This window comes from Haliotis cracherodii, unplaced genomic scaffold (assembly GCF_022045235.1).
Source record: "Haliotis cracherodii isolate W230 unplaced genomic scaffold, xgHalCrac1.p SCAF_17, whole genome shotgun sequence".
Classification (NCBI taxonomy): Eukaryota; Metazoa; Mollusca; class Gastropoda; order Lepetellida; family Haliotidae; genus Haliotis; species Haliotis cracherodii.
In genome coordinates this window covers 23006936-23024730 of record NW_027266272.1, presented here as the reverse complement: position 1 = coordinate 23024730, position 17795 = coordinate 23006936, and the positions used below count along the sequence as shown (strand labels likewise).

At 44.4% G+C, this 17795-nt stretch overlaps 1 protein-coding gene across 1 annotated transcript; it reads left to right on the top strand.

The window, feature by feature from the left end:
• Positions 1–4991: 4991 nt before the first annotated feature.
• LOC139464691 (uncharacterized) lies at positions 4992–6067 on the top strand. Its single transcript, XM_071246208.1, has 2 exons — positions 4992–5549; positions 5675–6067. Exons 1-2 carry the CDS (start codon positions 4992–4994, stop codon positions 6065–6067), a joined length of 951 nt encoding a protein of 316 aa, XP_071102309.1.
• Positions 6068–17795: the final 11728 nt, after the last annotated feature.

Sequence of the window (17795 nt, the reverse complement as noted above, 5' to 3'; positions counted from 1 at the left end):
GCCTCAACGCAGGTGCGGGAAATTTCACCGACGTCCGTGTACGTCGTTACGTCGACGAAGTGCCATCCAGTATCTGAGCCAGGTAATAAATTGTTATAACAATAAAGAATAACATCAACGAAGCTTATATAGCTCTACACTCCGCAGACACAAACAGAATCACGTTGTTTTCAGACGTTGTTTAAATGTCACGAGATTTGAAGACGTTCGTAGTTCCATCGGGAGGGAGTTCCAGCTTGCACATCAAATGACCAGTTTAGAGTGTCCATTTTTGGTACAACTGGCGGTTGACGGGAGCGGAATGATCCGGCTCGAGTGTAGAGTTTAATCGAGAGAGATATCCACGCTATATTATTGGTGCACTGGAGTGAGTGAGATTGGTTTTACGCCGCTTTTAGCAATATTCCAGCAACATCACGGCGGGGTATACCAAAAATGGGCTTCACACATCGTACTAATTTCGGGAATCGAACCCGGGTCTTCGGCGTGACGAGCGAACGCTTTACCCACTAGGCTACCCGACCGCCCCATTGGCGCACTGGGACGTTAGGGACATTATTTTACCATTCGTTCTTTCCTTCACTCGCAGCCAGTATAGTGAGTTCAGCACAGGATTGTGCAATGGGGTTAAACGTCGCGTCAAAGATTATTGCACTTATATAGCGACGTGCATGCATGTGTGTGTGTGTGTGTGTGTGTGTGTGTGTGTGTGTGTGTCTGCTGGTACAAATCCGGACTAATGCCGATTTTATAGTGCAATCCCACTGAGTACCCCACTCAGACACAGAATACTGACTCCGAGCCTACTAGTCCTTGTTCTAATGCCGAGTGCCCAGACAGGTCAACAACAAGTACCATATTTTAATGTCTTTTGGTATGACGCGATCGGGGATCGAACCCCGGACCTTCCGCTCTCCGGGCGGACGCGCTACCACTAGACCACGGAGGCGGTCTCAGCGCAGGGGATATATGAGGTGATGTAGGTGACCAAGAAGCAACATGAGCAGCAATGTAGTTTATGCATGATCACCTTTGACGTACCACTGAGTCGGCTATTTCAATAGTATATTCTTGACTGGACAAGGGATTGGATAAAAGATGGCGGATTTTACCGATGGTACCTAGGGTGAAAGTACACTTTCTTTCAAATGTTCTTGACATCTTTGTCCTTTTTTTAGGTTGGCACCAAGAACTACGTCCAAATTAGTTAAGACACTTAAAAATGTTATAAATGAGCTCTCGACAGCTGTCCATTACATGTTTTTATTTAATATTTATATATTTATTACAAATGTCTAAGTTCTCGTCGAGTTATGTCTGAAATATTGCAGATGTGACGTTAAATTCTAACTCACTCACTCACTCGACAGGCGCTGTCGTGGTCCTGGAAGCAAGACTTTGATCTTAATGTCGCTTAGCTTCAGTATATTGCTGGTGATCCGGGATTTTATCGATGTACCGATATTCAAACACTTCAGGGACGCCATGATGGATCTTCTGTATCAATGTTGGAATCGAACCCGTTCTTCGTGTCAAATTAGTTAAGATACTTAAAAATGTTATAAATGAGCTCTCGACAGCTGTCCATCACATGATTTTATGTAATATTTATATATTTATTACAAATGTCTAAGTTCTCGTCGAGATATGTCTGAAATATTGCCGATGTGACGTTAAATTCCAATTCACTCACTTACTCACTCACTCGACAGGCGCTGTCGTGGTCCTGGAAGCAAGACTTTGATCTTAATGTCGCTTAGCTTCAGTATATTGCTGGTGATCCGGGATTTTATCGATGTACCGATATTCAAACACTTCAGGGACGCCATGATGGATCTTCTGTATCAATGTTGGATACGAACCCGTTCTTCGACGTAACGAGTGAACGTTTTTTTTTTAAACTTATAGAATCAATAATTTATCCCTATTGTTTGTCATACGTACAGCCTCCACTATATCATTCAAGGTCATTCACTTCAGTATGCTGTGTAGAATACGTCTCATCACATTTTCGAATTAATTTAATAATTTCTTTTTCTATTTTGGACATCATGCGTCATATTTTCTCATATTTCATCAATTTTGATGAAAATGAAATTGTGGTTTATTTACAATCTGAACAATATCAATATAAGTCTTGTTACAGAAATGTGAATGTCAATTTATTGGCACTGCATAGTCAATATTTACTGAAGCTTCCATCTGTGTTTCAATAATTCAAAGCTTTGAAAAGTCAAATGTTCTTTCAAGTACTTAAATTACAGAAAACTTGGCGTCAGTGACAAATGTGTAGAAAATAGCATAATTGTTAAGGTACTGCGCAAGTTGTTTTTCATCAACTTACGATTCTGACAAGTCCACGCTTGAAATCAATATGGCAACCGATTTCACAACTTACAAAAATAGTTCTATGTCAGCTTCATCAACGTCAACAAACTGGGGAAATTGTTTCCAAAATGATACGTGATTCATCAAAAGACCACCGGAATTTCGTCTCAGGTTCAGTGATGTCGCCTTATGTTACACTACTATTAGTCGCTTGGGGAATAGTGTGTAATTTGCTGGTCAGTTGATTATTAGCTTGAGTCAGCCATGTTAGAGGTTGGTCATAGCCGTGATCGATATCGATGTCGGGGCAGTGCTTCCTTGCGGGCGCGACATGGACGGCACCGTCACCTGACTCTTTTAACCCCTGTCATCTCGAAGATCACAATTTTATGACTAACCAAATACATTTAAAAAATAATATCTGATTTCTTACATACAAAATGAGTCTTGTTTTAAATATTTATGATCCCTTTTTCATTTCGTGAATGTTGGGGAATCTTAGTTCATTAAGACTAGCTGATATACCAAAGTTGTGATCAATTAGTCCTTTCATGTTGTAATTTCGAAGCATTTCAGTAACTGCGTAATAAATGCATGTTCAAAAACTCAACTCCCTGGTATGTTTGTTTGTTTGTTTGTTCACTGGATTGTCTGGTCCAGACACGATTATGTAGACACCGCTGGTATAGCTGGTATAGTGCTGAACGTGGCTTTAAACAACAAACAAACCAAAACTAAACATTCATACATACGAAAACCACAGGAACTCAATGATAGCGTGTATAACAAAATATATTCGTAAAAAAAAAATCACACCCCTCTATATACATAGAGACTATGTATATAGAGGGGTGTGATTATTTTCTATACGAATATATTTTGTTATAGACGCTATCATCGAGTTCCTGTGACGAAAACTAGGAACTTGTAAACTTATTAAAGTAAACTATCTCATTCGGTGATGTATATTCAACAAAATTACACCATTACTAAACGACAATTTCGGAATCACAGAACACACCTCGTGTTTGCCCGGCCCCCGGACAATGAAGTGTTATTCACGTTTCATATATACAGATGCAAAAAGAAAATTGAGCAACAAAAATAACTTATTTACTGATTACTGTCTGGCAAAGACAATTCTTTCGGTGTTCTGTATACTGAGACATGTTCAACTGAAATGTTTACTTCACTTCAAGTTGTATCACATAGAATATCAAAAGAATAATTACTAACTTAAGTTTTTGTATTTTGTTTTCTGGGACTTAACCTATCAATATCCGCTTATCTATCATGTAGAGAGGACATTTATATATCGGAAATCAACTAGATTGTCATACAAACATTAAAAGGGAGATAACTGCTACGCGTCACACCAAAACAATTTCCACACGCCCTGCACGTGCTTTCAGATGATTGACCACTGACAAAACCATGGAAACGAATAAAATAAATCCATATCGATCACTCATAGTTCTGACTGACCAGCATTTATTAATAGCACCTTATGAAGGAGATATTTCGTGATATTTCCAAACGACCAAACCTCACATAGGACGTCTGCTGACCAAGGTCACATGGCCACTTGAAACAGTCACTTTCGCGTGATAATAGCTGACGTCAGACCATGACTAACGAACTTGCACTTTGCAAAGTTAAATGATTAAATCCAGTTTAATCATAAATTCTAGCGCATTACACCTTTTTAAGCGCCAGTCAGTTCTAAGTCTTGCAGTGTTTACGGAAACGGAAACACCCAGTGAGACTTTCAGAAATGACGCTTTCAGTATCGTATCTGATTCAGTGGTTGAATCTAAGAATTAGTTGAATCAAGTCTTATGGTGAGGTAATTTGAGTCCTCAATATACAACAATTTTACCCCCTACTGTTTTTTATCCATATTGGCAGGATGGATCAATCAGAACATATTGTACTAATAGTTTTATCTTTGGCCAACCAATATTGTTGGTTGCAGAACAGACCGCAAGTAGAGATTCCGTGTTAGACTGGGCCCCCGCCAACCCCTGCTGGTCGTAAGTCGCCACGTAATGAATGGGGTGGTCAGACTGAGGCATGAGTGACAACTTAGAGCTTGGACGCAGTGTTGGGAGGCTTGTGTCACAACTTGGAGGCAGTGTTAGGAGGCTTGTGTCACAACTTGGAGGTAGTGTTAGGAGGCTTGTGTCACAACTTGAAGGGAGTGTTAGGAGGCTTGTGACAACTTGGAGGCAGTGTTAGGAGGCTTGTGTAACAACTTGGAGGCAGTGTTAGGAGGCTTGTGTCACAACTTGGAGGCAGTGTTAGGAGGCTTGTGTAACAACTTGGAGGCAGTGTTCGGAGGCTTGTGTCACAACTTGGAGGCGGTGTTATGAGCCTTGTGTCACAACTTGGAGGCAGTGTTAGGAGGCTTGTGTCACAACTTGGACGCAGTGTTAGGAGGCTTGTGTCACAACTTGAAGGGAGTGTTAGGAGTCTTGTGACAACTTGGAGGCAGTGTTAGGAGGCTTGTGTCACAACTTGGAGGCAGTGTTAGAAGGCTTGTGTCACAACTTGGAGGCAGTGTTAGGAGCCTTGTGTCACAACTTGGAAGCAGTGTTAGGAGGCTTGTGTAACAACTTGGAGGCAGTGTTAGGAGGCTTGTGTCACAACTTGGAGGCGGTGTTATGAGCCTTGTGTCACAACTTGGAGGCAGTGTTAGGAGGCTTGTGTCACATCTTGGAGGCAGTGTTAGGAGGCGTGTGTCACAACTTGGAGGCGGTGTTAGGAGGCTTGTGTCACAACTTGGAAGCAGTGTTAGGAGGCTTGTGTCACAACTTGAAGGCAGTGTTAGGAGGCTTGTGTGGCAACTTGGACGCAGTGTTATGAGGCTTGTGTCACAACTTGGAAGCAGTGTTAGGAGCCTTGTGTCACAACTTGGAAGCAGTGTTAGGAGGCTTGTGTCACAACTTGGAGGCAGTGTTGGGAGGCTTGTGTCACAACTTGGAGGCAGTGTTAGGAGGCTTGTTTCACAACTTGGACGCAGTGTTAGGAGGCTTGTGTCACAACTTGAAGGGAGTGTTAGGAGGCTTGTGTCACAACTTGAAGGGAGTGTTAGGAGGCTTGTGTCACAACTTGGAGGCAGTGTTAGGAGGCTTGTGTCACAACTTGGAGGCAGTGTTAGGAGGCTTGTGTCACAACTTGGAGGCAGTATAAGGAGGCTTGTGACACAACTTGGAGGCAGTGTTAGGAGGCTTGTGACAACTTGGAGGTAGTGTTAGGAGGCTTGTGTCACAACTTGAAGGGAGTGTTAGGAGGCTTGTGTCACTTCTTAGAGGCGGTGTTATGAGCCTTGTGTCACATCTTGGAGGCAGTGTTAGGAGGCTTGTGTCACAACTTGGAGGCAGTGTTAGGAGGCTTGTGTCACAACTTGAAGGCAGTGTTGGGAGGCTTGTGTCACATCTTTGAGGCAGTGTTAGGAGGCTTGTGTCACTTCTTGGAGGCAGTGTTAAGAGGCTTGTGTCACAACTTGGAGGCAGTGTTAGGAGGCTTGTGTCACAACTTGGAGGCAGTGTTAGGAGGCTTGTGTCACTTCTTGGAGGCAGTGTTAGGAGGCTTGTGTCACATCTTGGAGGCAGTGCTAGGAGGCTTGTGTCACAACTTGGAGGCCGTGTTAGGAGGCTTGTGTCACAACTTGGAAGAACAGGAAGAACACACATTCTTCTGTGTCAGGGATACAGTCATCTACATGAGTGATGTTTAAAGCCTAAATCTGGACAAACCATTAAATTTATTCACATTGAAAAGGTATAAAATATTCCATGTTTTAACAAGCAAAGAAAAAAGACTCAAGCCTATCAAAGACAAAACATAGATAGGCATTGGGTATTTTCAAACGTGTGGTTGAAAGGACCGTACATGCTGTAAGCTCTGGCACAGCCATGCTTTCGAGGCCATTTAGTCCCGATAATTAAACTGGATAAATATCTGCCCTTTTGTCAACCGCTGCAGAGTTTATGTCCCTGTAACCAACACAGGTCTGTCTCCCATTGCAACCGACCTTGTGATGTAACAGCTCCCACGTGTGTACAGGTTACCGAAATGAAACCAAGAAACCACGTGTGTATATAGGAACTGCACTGTTCTGTCTGCTCTGCGCAGAATAATTCTCGGAAATTGACTCACGTTTCTGTGAAATTAAATTCCGTGACCATTATGTCATTATGACGCAACGTCTATGGTGGTGTACATACAACAGGTCCCCCCCCCCCCCCCCCCCCCCCCCCCCGCCGCCACTCACAGCCCCCTCCCCCCTCCCTTCACTGGTGGTACCGCGTTAGAGGCTTGTCTAGACTACAGTCCGTCGATGGGGTTGGCATGACATGTTCATGTCGCGGCTTGATGTTGTACTGCGTCGTTACTGTCAGCGGATCACATTCACACGTTTTTCTATTAACTATATCTAGTGTTTATTGACACCGCATGATAGATAACCCAACCTTACTGCGTAGTAATAAATCTTTTTTGTTTTCGTGTATTGTAGTATTAATAATCATATCTTGTCTTGTTACAAATATAACATTCTAGAGGGAAAATATTTTAGAGGCTTTTGAGTGAGTGAGTGAGTGAGTGAGTGAGTGAGTATGGTTTAGCAATATTCCAGCAATATCTTGGCGCGGGAGTTTAGCTTGTGAATAATGAATGCATGCTTTATCTTTATGATTTGACTTTTTTGTATTTTTTTGCATTGCGTGAACAATGGATTTAAATATTCTATGTATCTATCAGCCTCACAGGGGCCGATTCTCGCAGGTTCGAATCCATTATAGGGGGCACGGGTGGTCCAGTCGTCAAAGGCGCCGCGATTCGCTGCGCAGAGTTGCGTCCCATGGGCACGCCAGAAACCTATGATTGTGGGTTCGAATCCCGGTTCGCCCCGATTATGTTTCTAGGTTTGTCAGCACCATACCCGTGCTCGTGGGTTTCACCGAAGTGGTAAACGTCTGAGACCTGCATCACTTCGGGCTTTCCTCCCACATTAAGCGTACACGCTGCGATATAACTGGAATACTGTTAAAAGCGGCGTTAAACCCAACTCACTCACTCACTCACTCGAATCCATTCTTCATGACAATTATGATCCTCTGTTTGTCAGGACCATGAATGTTCGAGTTCGTTTCACGTGTTTCTCGTGGTGAACGTCAAATGTCCTTGGTCCAATATAAAAGTGGCTGGCCGTGTATACTCAACAACAGAAAGAAACGCATAACCAGATGTATAATGCGTGAAGTAACACACATTAACTGCATATCTTTACACACATTAACTGCATATCTAAACACTCACTTGATGAGTGATGCCATACCACAAACATCACAACAGTGGACACGTGGGTGGTATATTGTGAGTGAGTATATTGCTTTTCCTCGCTTTCAGTATAACGACAAGGGACACCAGAAACAGGCTTTCACACATTGTACCCATGTGGGGACTCGAACCCGGGTCTTTGGCGTGACGAGCGAACGCTTCGACCACTAGACTACCCTACCTCCCCGAGCAGTATATATGCCATTACACGGAAAATGACAGTGGTCAAAGTCATCAGAGGTAAATATTTCGTGTGTCCACAATTAGTAGTAACTGCGCTTCCTGTCCAAGGACGAAATGGAAGTACGGATCATACGTTAGCGATCAATAGCCCACCCTGCCCGTACTGCATCTGCAAGTTGTTGCAGTGTCTGTTGTTCAGGATGACGCTGTCCATGGCGAATAAACTCGCCCCGTTAGTGTTCTATCGGCACCAGGGGCGGTCGGGTAGCCTCGTGGTTTAAGCGTTCGCTCGTCACGCCGAAGACCCGGGTTCGGTTGTCTACATGGGTACAATGTGTGAAGCACATTTCTGGTGTCTCCCTACGTGATATTGCTGGAATATTGCTGAAAAAGGGTAAAAACCAAACTCACTCACTCTATCGGTTCTAAATCTTGGGATTTAGAGGCCATGTAGGACCTGTATATTGTGGTTTGGTAGCAAAGCTGCTGAAACACGTGCCGTATGTGGTCAAGGATTGTCGTGTTGAAGACATGGGCCATGGTGGGAAATACGTGTCGCTGTAGGATTTCGTCACAATAGTGTAGAGCCGTTCAGTTGCCATGCACTTGAATCAGGCGTGTTTTACAAGTATGGGATATTGCCGCCCACATCAGGTCGCTGCCACATCTGTCCACATCCCATATGTCGTTGTTTGCAATATGTGTATGGCGTTGTCGTTGCATCCTGGGTCTCCCATCTGCTAAATCTCCATCGTTGTGTGGGCTATACTGTGGGTGCTTGCCACCACTGACGTCACCGTTGACCTGCTGTTTGCAGAGATGGTATTGTACATCTCTGCCTTCCCGTGGAGATCGGGGGTAGAATAGGTCTTCAGCAACCCATGCTTGCCGTAAAAGGCGACTTTGCTTGTCGTAAAAGGCGACTAACGTTATCGGGTGTTTGACTTCACAGACAACGTATTTGACATTTGGTCGTTGATGCGTTTGGTTTATTCCAACAATGACATTATTAAGTCGGTACCAAATGACGGCATATGCTTGCTTACCATATCGCTTGTATGGAAATGGCATTCATTTCTTTCGAGAAGACTTTCCTCAGCTGCTTTCAATGAGATGAAATAAATACATTTATACGACGCATCCAGAGAACGACAACCACAACTACATCTCGCCACAATTGAATTTCAATCATCAAATGGGTTTTCACTTTTATATCCTTGGTTGTGATCAAACATGACCAAATCCCTTATGTATGGACAATATTCCACACAATTCGAATAAAATCATGGCATTGTTGGATAGCGCTGTCGCTCCTTGAGAGGACAGAGTGGAGCCGGAAGCTGACGAGGGAGTTCTCTCTTAAACTGCGTCCTCACTGAATAATTGAACGAGTTTTGAAATCTTCAAAAAATTGAAAATTGAAAATTGAAAACCACCGAGACTTGAACGCGTGCGAATATTTCTTTGAAGCTGCTACTATATTGATCGTTGTCTCATGTGTGCATAGAACGTTTCCTATACACTTTTAATTCCTGGTTGGGCTGTGTTTTCAGTGAAAAAGAGAACAAGATGAGAGTGCGTAAGTAGGGTTTAAAACTACTACAGCAGATAAAAGTTCAACTAGTAGTAGTGAGTTAGTAAGTATGGTTAACGCCATGTTTAGCAATATTTCAGCCACAACACAGCGGGAGGCACCAGAGTGAGTGAGTGAGTGAGTTGGGTTTAACGTCGCTTTTAACAGTATTCCAGTTATATCGCGGCGTGTCAGTTTGATGTGGGGGGAAAGCCCGAAGTGAGGCAGGTCTCAGACGTTTACCACTTGGGTGAAACCCACGAGCACGGGTATGGTGCTGACAAACCTAGAAACGTAATTGGGGTGAACCGGGATTCAAACCCACAATCATAGGTTTTTGGCGTGCCCAAGGGACGAAACTCTGCACAGCGAATCGCTGCGCCCCGGGGAGACACGAGAAATGGGCTCACCCCTGTTGGGAATTGAACCCGAGTCATCGGCGTGACGAGCGAACGCTGTACCACTAGGCTACCCTTATTGGACAGTGTTATTTAAGTCGAATGCCTACTAAGGCTGAAGCGGTGTTTTATGCCGTGTGTCAGTGTGTGGGTCGGGGGAGGGGTGTGGGGTGGTGGGTGGGTGGGTGGGGGAGGGTGGGTGATAGAGCGCTTATTACAAGACTGACACAGATGGGCGTAAGGCTGTAAGAGCTGTCTCTGTTTAACGTAAGGTCGGTATTCTGTGCGTGTGTTTGCCTGCGTTCGCGTGCGTGTTCGTGTGCGATACATTTAGCAGTCGCCTAACGACAAGCAAAGGTTGCTTGGGACCAGTTCTTACTCGGTTTCCCATCGGGGTCAGTGTGGGCCTACACATGCGTAAAAGCTGAAATAAGACCCTGCTTTGTTTCACTCGAATTATCTGCCCTAGATTGAATAATTAAATTGTCTGCCTTGCGTCAACATTGAAACATATACCACAGGCTGTTAGTTCAACAAGTATGTCTGGCCGGGGCCTACATACTGTGCCAAGCCTCTCCAGGAACTGAGTTCCCACATTCCTATTTTTCATGTTTACCCAATCCAACTTTTCTGTTGGCTGTATACATGGCAGAAGTGCCTTGTTTAGGTAAACCTTTCATTTGTCCTCGTTCATTGGAGAATGTTGACGACAAAATATCGAGTGAAATTTGCTGAGTTGGCAGATTCCCAGAATCAATATGAATCTCTTCGCTCTCTGTTTCTGTTAGACTCTCCAGGGATAAAAGCGTCCTTGGTATTTTTAGATCGAATAAACAAAAGCCGATTTGATGGGAAAGCTAGGAGACGCAATTTAAGCCGGAGGTCAGCGTAACTGCGGAAATGGACATTTTGTAGAAGGATTCCAGATATTAACGTCATATACTAGGAACTGGTCAAATGGCAGTTCAAGCCAGTTTGTGTCGGTTATATCACACTTAGCCGGTCTCTAGGTTTAGCGTCTATATCTGTATATATCTACCATTAAATAATTACCATATTACGTAGAAACGATGTCTCAATTTCATAAAAGGCACACGGCGTTTGGGCAGCATAGCGGTTAAAGCGTTCTCCCGTCACGCCGACGGCCCGAGTTCAATTTCCTACATGGGTACAATGTGTGAATAATATTCTCCAGCCTATTTCTGGTGTTCCCCGTCGTGCTATTGCTGAATATTGCTAAAAGCGGCGTAAAACCATACTCAATCACTCAAGACCTACACATGAGCCGTAGACAATGGGGCCTATCTATTTAAGGCTAACAATACCATCAGTTGCGAAAGCCATATAAAATGAAGGCTTTGGATGAAAATGTTTGGAAATATTGTAAGATAAAAGTCGACATTAAATTAAGCACGGTTTTTCTATATCAATTCAAAAACACTTTTCAGTCTGTAGCGTTGTAAACATATGCTGGAACAAATAAATTTGCCTTATGATTGAGAAAAGGAAAATGTCCGCCGTCTCCTATCAGAGAAACATTCGTGTCATATAATCATCAATAATATTAATATATTTATTTATTTTTAAAACAAAAACAAAAGAAAAACAGCAGACATGCATCAACATTATCTGTTTTGTCTGTTCCCTCAACGACTTCTTTAGACGGGATATTGTCTTACCCCAAAAATAGGAGCATCTACACAGTATAATGTGACCTGTTCATTTTGATCCGATAACAGCCATGAGCTCGCTGTTGCTTGTAACACAGTAGGACTTGGTTCTGTGAACAAAGTAGCGATTCAGCGCGTGTATTACTATTCAATTATTAGAGCACTAGTCTTGATCGGTATCTAGTAACATCTGGGGTTTTTTTGGTTTTGCTATTATTGTGAAGCGGGAGAGTGGTTCAATGTGGTTTTACGCCGATTTAGCAACAGTGTACAGCTATATAACGAAGTGAGGTATGGAGAGGGTCCTCAGAAAAGTGTTCTACAAACTGCATCGGAAATCGGTCTTCGGCGTGACGAGTAACCATGGGGCTATCCCATTGCCCCTAAGAACGATCACAAGGCTTTCTTTCTACCCCTAAGAGCGACAACGGGTCTCTCCCACTGCCTCCAAGAACGCCTATATGGCTATCCCCCTGCCCCTAAGAACGACCACAAGGCTATCCTACTATCTCTAAGAGCGACAACGGGGCTATCCTACTGCCTCTAAGATCGACCATATGGCTACCCCCCTGCCCCTAAGAGCGACAACGGTGCTACCCTACAGGCGCCTAAGAGCGACCACAAGGCTATCATTCTGCCCCTGGGAGCGATCGTATGGCTACCCCACTGCCCCAAAAAGCGACCACAAGGCTATCCTACTGCCCCTAAGAGCGACAACGGGGCTATCTCTCAGGCCTAAGAACGACCACAAGGCTATCCCTCTGCCCCTGGGAGCGATCGTATGGCTACCCCACTGCCCCAAAGAGCGACCACAAGGCTATCCTACTGCCCCTAAAGAGCGACAACGGGGCTATCCCATTGCCCCTAAGAACGACCACAAGGCTATCCTACTACCCATAAGAGCAACCATATGGCTACCCCACTGCCCCAAAAAGCGACCACAAGGCTATCCTACTGCCCATAAGAGCGACAACGGGGCTATCCTACTGTCCATAAGAGCGACCATATGGATACCCCACTGCCTTTAGGAGCGACCACAAGACTATCCTACTGCCCATAAGAGCAACCATATTGCTACCCCACTACCCCAAAAAGCTACCAAAAGGCTATCCTACTGCCCATAAGAGCGACCATATGGATACCCCACTTATTTAAGAGCGACCCAAGGCTATCCTACTGCCCATAAGAGTGACCATATGGCTACCCCACTGCCCCTAAGAGCGACCACAAGGCTATCCTACTGCCCATAAGAGCGACCATATGGCTATCCCACGGTCCCTAAGAATGACCACAAGGCTATCCTACTGTCCATAAGAGCGACCGTATGGCTACCACATTGTCCTTAAGAGCGACCACAAGGCTATCCTACTGTCCATAAGAGCGACCATATGGCTACCCCACTGCCCCAAAGAGCGACCAAAAGGCTATCCCACTGCCCCTAAGAGCGACAACGGGGCTATCCTACTGTCCATAAGAGCGACCATATGGCTACCCCACTGCCCCTAAGAGCGACCACAAGGCTATCCTACTGCCCATAAGAGCGACCATATGGCTACCCCACTGCCCATAAGAGCGACCAAAAGGCTACCCCACTGCCCATAAGAGCGACCATATGGATACCCCACTTATTTAAGAGCGACCACAAGGCTATCCTACTGCCCATAAGAGCGACCATATGGATACCCCACTGCCCCTAAGAGCGACCACAAGGCTATCCTACTGCCCATAAGAGCGACCATATGGATACCCCACTACCCCTATGAGCGACCACAAGGCTATCCTACTGCCCATAAGAGCGACCATATGGATACCCCACTGCCCCTAAGAGCGACCACAAGGCTATCCTACTGTCCATAAGAGCGACCATATGGATACCTCACTGCCCCTAAGAGCGACCACAAGGCTATCCTACTGCCCATAAGAGCGATCATATGGATACCCCACTGCCACTAAGAGCGACTACGTGGCTAGCCTACTGCTAAAGATATAATTAAGTTATATTTTGTAGATAGATTTAATGATATAGAGAAGGGTAAACATCACGGTGACATCGTTCTTCACGCACACAGTGAGTGAGAGAGTTGTATAACTCCGCTTTGAGCATGAAAATATTATACTGGAAACAATTTGCCTCCCGTTCTTCATGCTAGATGGCCCGAGGATTGATTGAGTACAAGTGAAATCTCTTGTGGTTGACATTACATGATGTCATAAATAATATAAAAATCAACTAAAGCAAACAGTAGGTTAAAGTCCAGGGTGAAACCCGTTTCTCAGCATTATTCTGTTTGGTGGCCGAGAGGGGGCATCGCTTTCTCGCCTTCAATTATGACCCCGCGAGAAAGCGATACCACGATACCCTGATACCATGAGACGAGAAAGTGATAGCGCGAGACGAGTAACCATATCGCATTCTCGTCTCGTGGTTTCGCTTTCTTGTCTCGTGGTTTCGCTTTCCTTTCCCGTGGTATCGCTTTCTTGTCTCGTGGTATCGCTTTCTCGTCTCGTGGTATCTCTCGTGGTATCGCTTTCTTGTCTCGTGGTATCGCTTTCACGTCTCGTGGTATTCGCTTTCTCGTCTCGTGGTATTTGCTTTCTCGTGTGTGTTATCGCTTTCACGTCTCGTGGTATCGCTTTCACGTCTCGTGGTATTCGCTTTCTCGTCTCGTGATATTTGCTTTCTCGTCTGTGTTATCGCTTTCTTGTCTCGTGGTTTCGCTTTCCTTTCTCGTGGTATCGCTTTCTTGTCTCGTGGTATTGCTTTCTCGTCTCGTGGTATCGCTTTCTTGTCTCGTGGTATCGCTTTCACGTCTCGTGGTATTCGCTTTCTCGTCTCGTGGTATTTGCTTTCTCGTGTGTGTTATCGCTTTCACGTCTCGTGGTATCGCTTTCAAGTCTCGTGGTATTCGCTTTCTCGTCTCGTGGTATCGCTTTCTCGTCTCGTGTTATCGCTTTTTCGTCTCGTGGTATCGCTTTTTCGTCTCGTGGCATCGCTGTATCGCTTTCTCACGGACGTAATTGAGGGAGAGAAGGTGATGTCTCCGCCATAATTCTGTCCACCATACTCGGGCTTTTGGTTTCCCACCGAAACCCACATAATTACTCATTTTATAAGAAATTGCCAGTCGGGTAAAAAAAGCAATGAGTCACCTAGTATACGTTAGGTACCACGACCTTAGGACAAACCAATAGACAACTTTTAAAAAAGCCTCATGTTATCTTGTAACATCAGTTTTCAAGCACTGCCTTGGGCGATGGGTGCAGTATTTTAGCAAATATGTCATGTGCAAAAACATTCGTGTTTCACGGAGTCTCGCTTCTTCCGAATTGAGAATTAACTACCTCGAGTGTGATTTATAGTGAAATAATTGTTTCAATGTTAACTTAAATAATGATAGAATAGGTTCTGTCTATTCGTTTCTTTGACAGATGAGACCGTTTTAAAATAGACTGGTGTTTAATGCGCGCTGAAATAAGTAGCTGTTTTCGAAAACGTGTTTACCACATGAGGTCAGATATTATTGTTTCTGCAGTAGCATCTGCTTGTATAGTATCGAATACAGATGACAGCTTTCAAAACGTCATTACAGCACGGGTAGGTTACGTAGTAGAAGATAGACAGCTCCAGTTTTTGAGGAGGTGCAGGATTTAATGATATAGAGAATAGTGGTGAGGTGTGGTGAAATTGGGTTTAACGTCGCGTCCAAGATTATTGCACTTATATAGCGACGTGCATGTACGTGTATGTGTTTGTGTGGCTGCTTGTACTAGTCCGGACTGATGCCGATTTATAGTGCTAGCTCACTGAGATACCATGCCGCAGTTTAACATGAATACCCCACTCAGACACAGTATACTGACTCCGAGCCGACCAGTCCTTGTTTTAGCCCCTTATTGCCGAGCGCCAGACAGGGTAACAACAAGTATACCATCTTTTAACGTCTTTTGGTATGACGCGGTCAGGGATCGAACCCCGGACCTTCCGCTCTCCGGGCGGACGCTCTACCACTAGACCACGGAGGCGGTCCATATAGGGAATAGTAAACATCATAGCGACATAGCACACAGCGTGTGAGCGAGTTGTAACTCCGCTTTGAGCATGACAATATTACACTGGAATATCACGTTTTACATGCTAGATAACAGAGGACTGAGTTCTCAGCCTCACATAGAAGGAATAGTTATATCGCAGCGTGTCAGCTTAATGTGGGAGGAACGCCCGAAGTGATGCAGGTCTCAGACGTTTACCACTTCGGTGAACCCCACGAGCACGGGTATGGTGCTGACAAACCTAGAAACATATTCGGGGCGAACCGGGATTCGAACCCACAATCATAGGTTTCGTGCCCGAGGGACGCAACTCTGCACAGCGAATCGCGGCGCCTTAGATGAGTGGGCCACCCGTGCCGCCAAAGTACTGCTAACACTTCAGCAGAGCCATTAGTGATGTCATTTGATTGTGTCGTCATGGTAACAATGACGTCACAATGGTCTGCAAGATAAATCGCAAAGAACAATGAAGAACGAAGCATGGTGTATTTCACGATAAAACGTTGTTCTATCATGGCGTCAATTCTGGAGATTCGAATATGCATTTGCAACTTGAGGACGTCACATTTTTAGAGGGAAGTGTCTGGTTTGTTGTTTCCCATAGATGTAGCTTGCAAACGTAGATAAACGCAGTGGCCGAACGATCGCATTGGGAGAAAAGGTACGGGAAAGGTACAGGTAATATCAAACATACCCACCTGTTCATAAAATGGACTTGTCCGACATTGCCTAGGGATGATTCTATTCGGGGAGTCATGATTACTAAATTACGGGTATATAGTTTTGAAGCTTGTACATTATATTAACATTCAACAGAGGCTGTACATAATGTGAAATGTCATTTAAAAAATAAAACGACTCGTGGTCGTTGTTTATCGCACAATAAAACACTGCAGGGCGAATAAACCACTCGAGTTTGCGCCCCTCATGGCATATTTTCCCTGCTGTGTTTTATTGTACGATAAACAACTCCCACTCGTCGTTTATTTCCTAAATGGAAACGTAGAAAATAAATTGACTTTAGTTCATGTTGTTATAATACAATCAACAAATGCCCCAGTACACCGACAGTCTCAGTGGTCTAGTGGATAGAGCGCTGCCCTGAGAGAGAAAGGTCGGTGGTTCGAACCCCTGGTTGTCGCCAAACAAAACGACGTTCAGAAATCCGATTTTTGTTTCCCTGCCTGGCGTTCAAGATTAAGAGAATAAAACAGGGACTGGTCGGCTCGGAGTCAATATACTGTGTCTGAGTGGGATATCCATGTTAAACTGCGGCGTGGTATCTTCGTGGACTAGCACTATAAAACTGGCATACGTCCAGACTAGTAGAAACAGCCACACACGGGCATACGCATGGCTGTAAAAGCGCAATAATCTTGATCGCGACGTTCGAACCCAACCTCACCTCGACAAAATAAACTGTAAACAGTTTGATATTTTTTCGATAACTGCTACAGATATATATAAATCTTACTTCATAATACCTCAGTATATACAGGTCAGGTTAGAAACGTGACTCTTCTATCAGATATAATAGATTAACGCGACATTATAGCGGCGAACAGCTTGACATGACCCTATTGGCCATCTGTCGAGGCTTCCGTCATGTGACCACTACTTTGGTCATGTGATCAACTTATTTGGTGATTAATATCGAACACCTGTTGAGCTGACGTTCATCGTGCTACAGTGTACAGACATCACGGATAAATCATACAGTTATAGAGCACGCAGTACACTACCACATAAGCTAAAACGCATATAAGCACACAGTTTGCAAAAAAAAACCGAAAACGAAATTGCTTAGGATTTCTCGCATCGCATGTTCTGTTTTAAAAATATTGATTTTAGAACAAAAAACAAGTGATAAAGTGAGTGAGTGAGTTGGGTTTAACGCCGCTTTTAAGATTATGCCAGTCATATCGCGGCGTGTCAGCTTGATGTGGGAGGAAAGCCCGAAGTGATGCAGGTCTCGGGCGTTTACCACTTCGGTGAAACCAACGAGCACTGGTATGGTGCTGACAAACCTAGAAACATAATTGGGTCGAACCAGGAATTGAACCCACAATCATAGGTTTCTGCCCAAGGGACGCAACTCTGCACAGCGAATCGCGGCGCCTTAGACGACTGGGCCACCCGTGCCCCCAAGTGATAAAGCATACAGGGAATATGGGATAAAGCCTGAATGGAATACATGCTATGCGCCAGTCAACAATATTACAGTTTATCATGGCGGATGTTTTGTTTGTT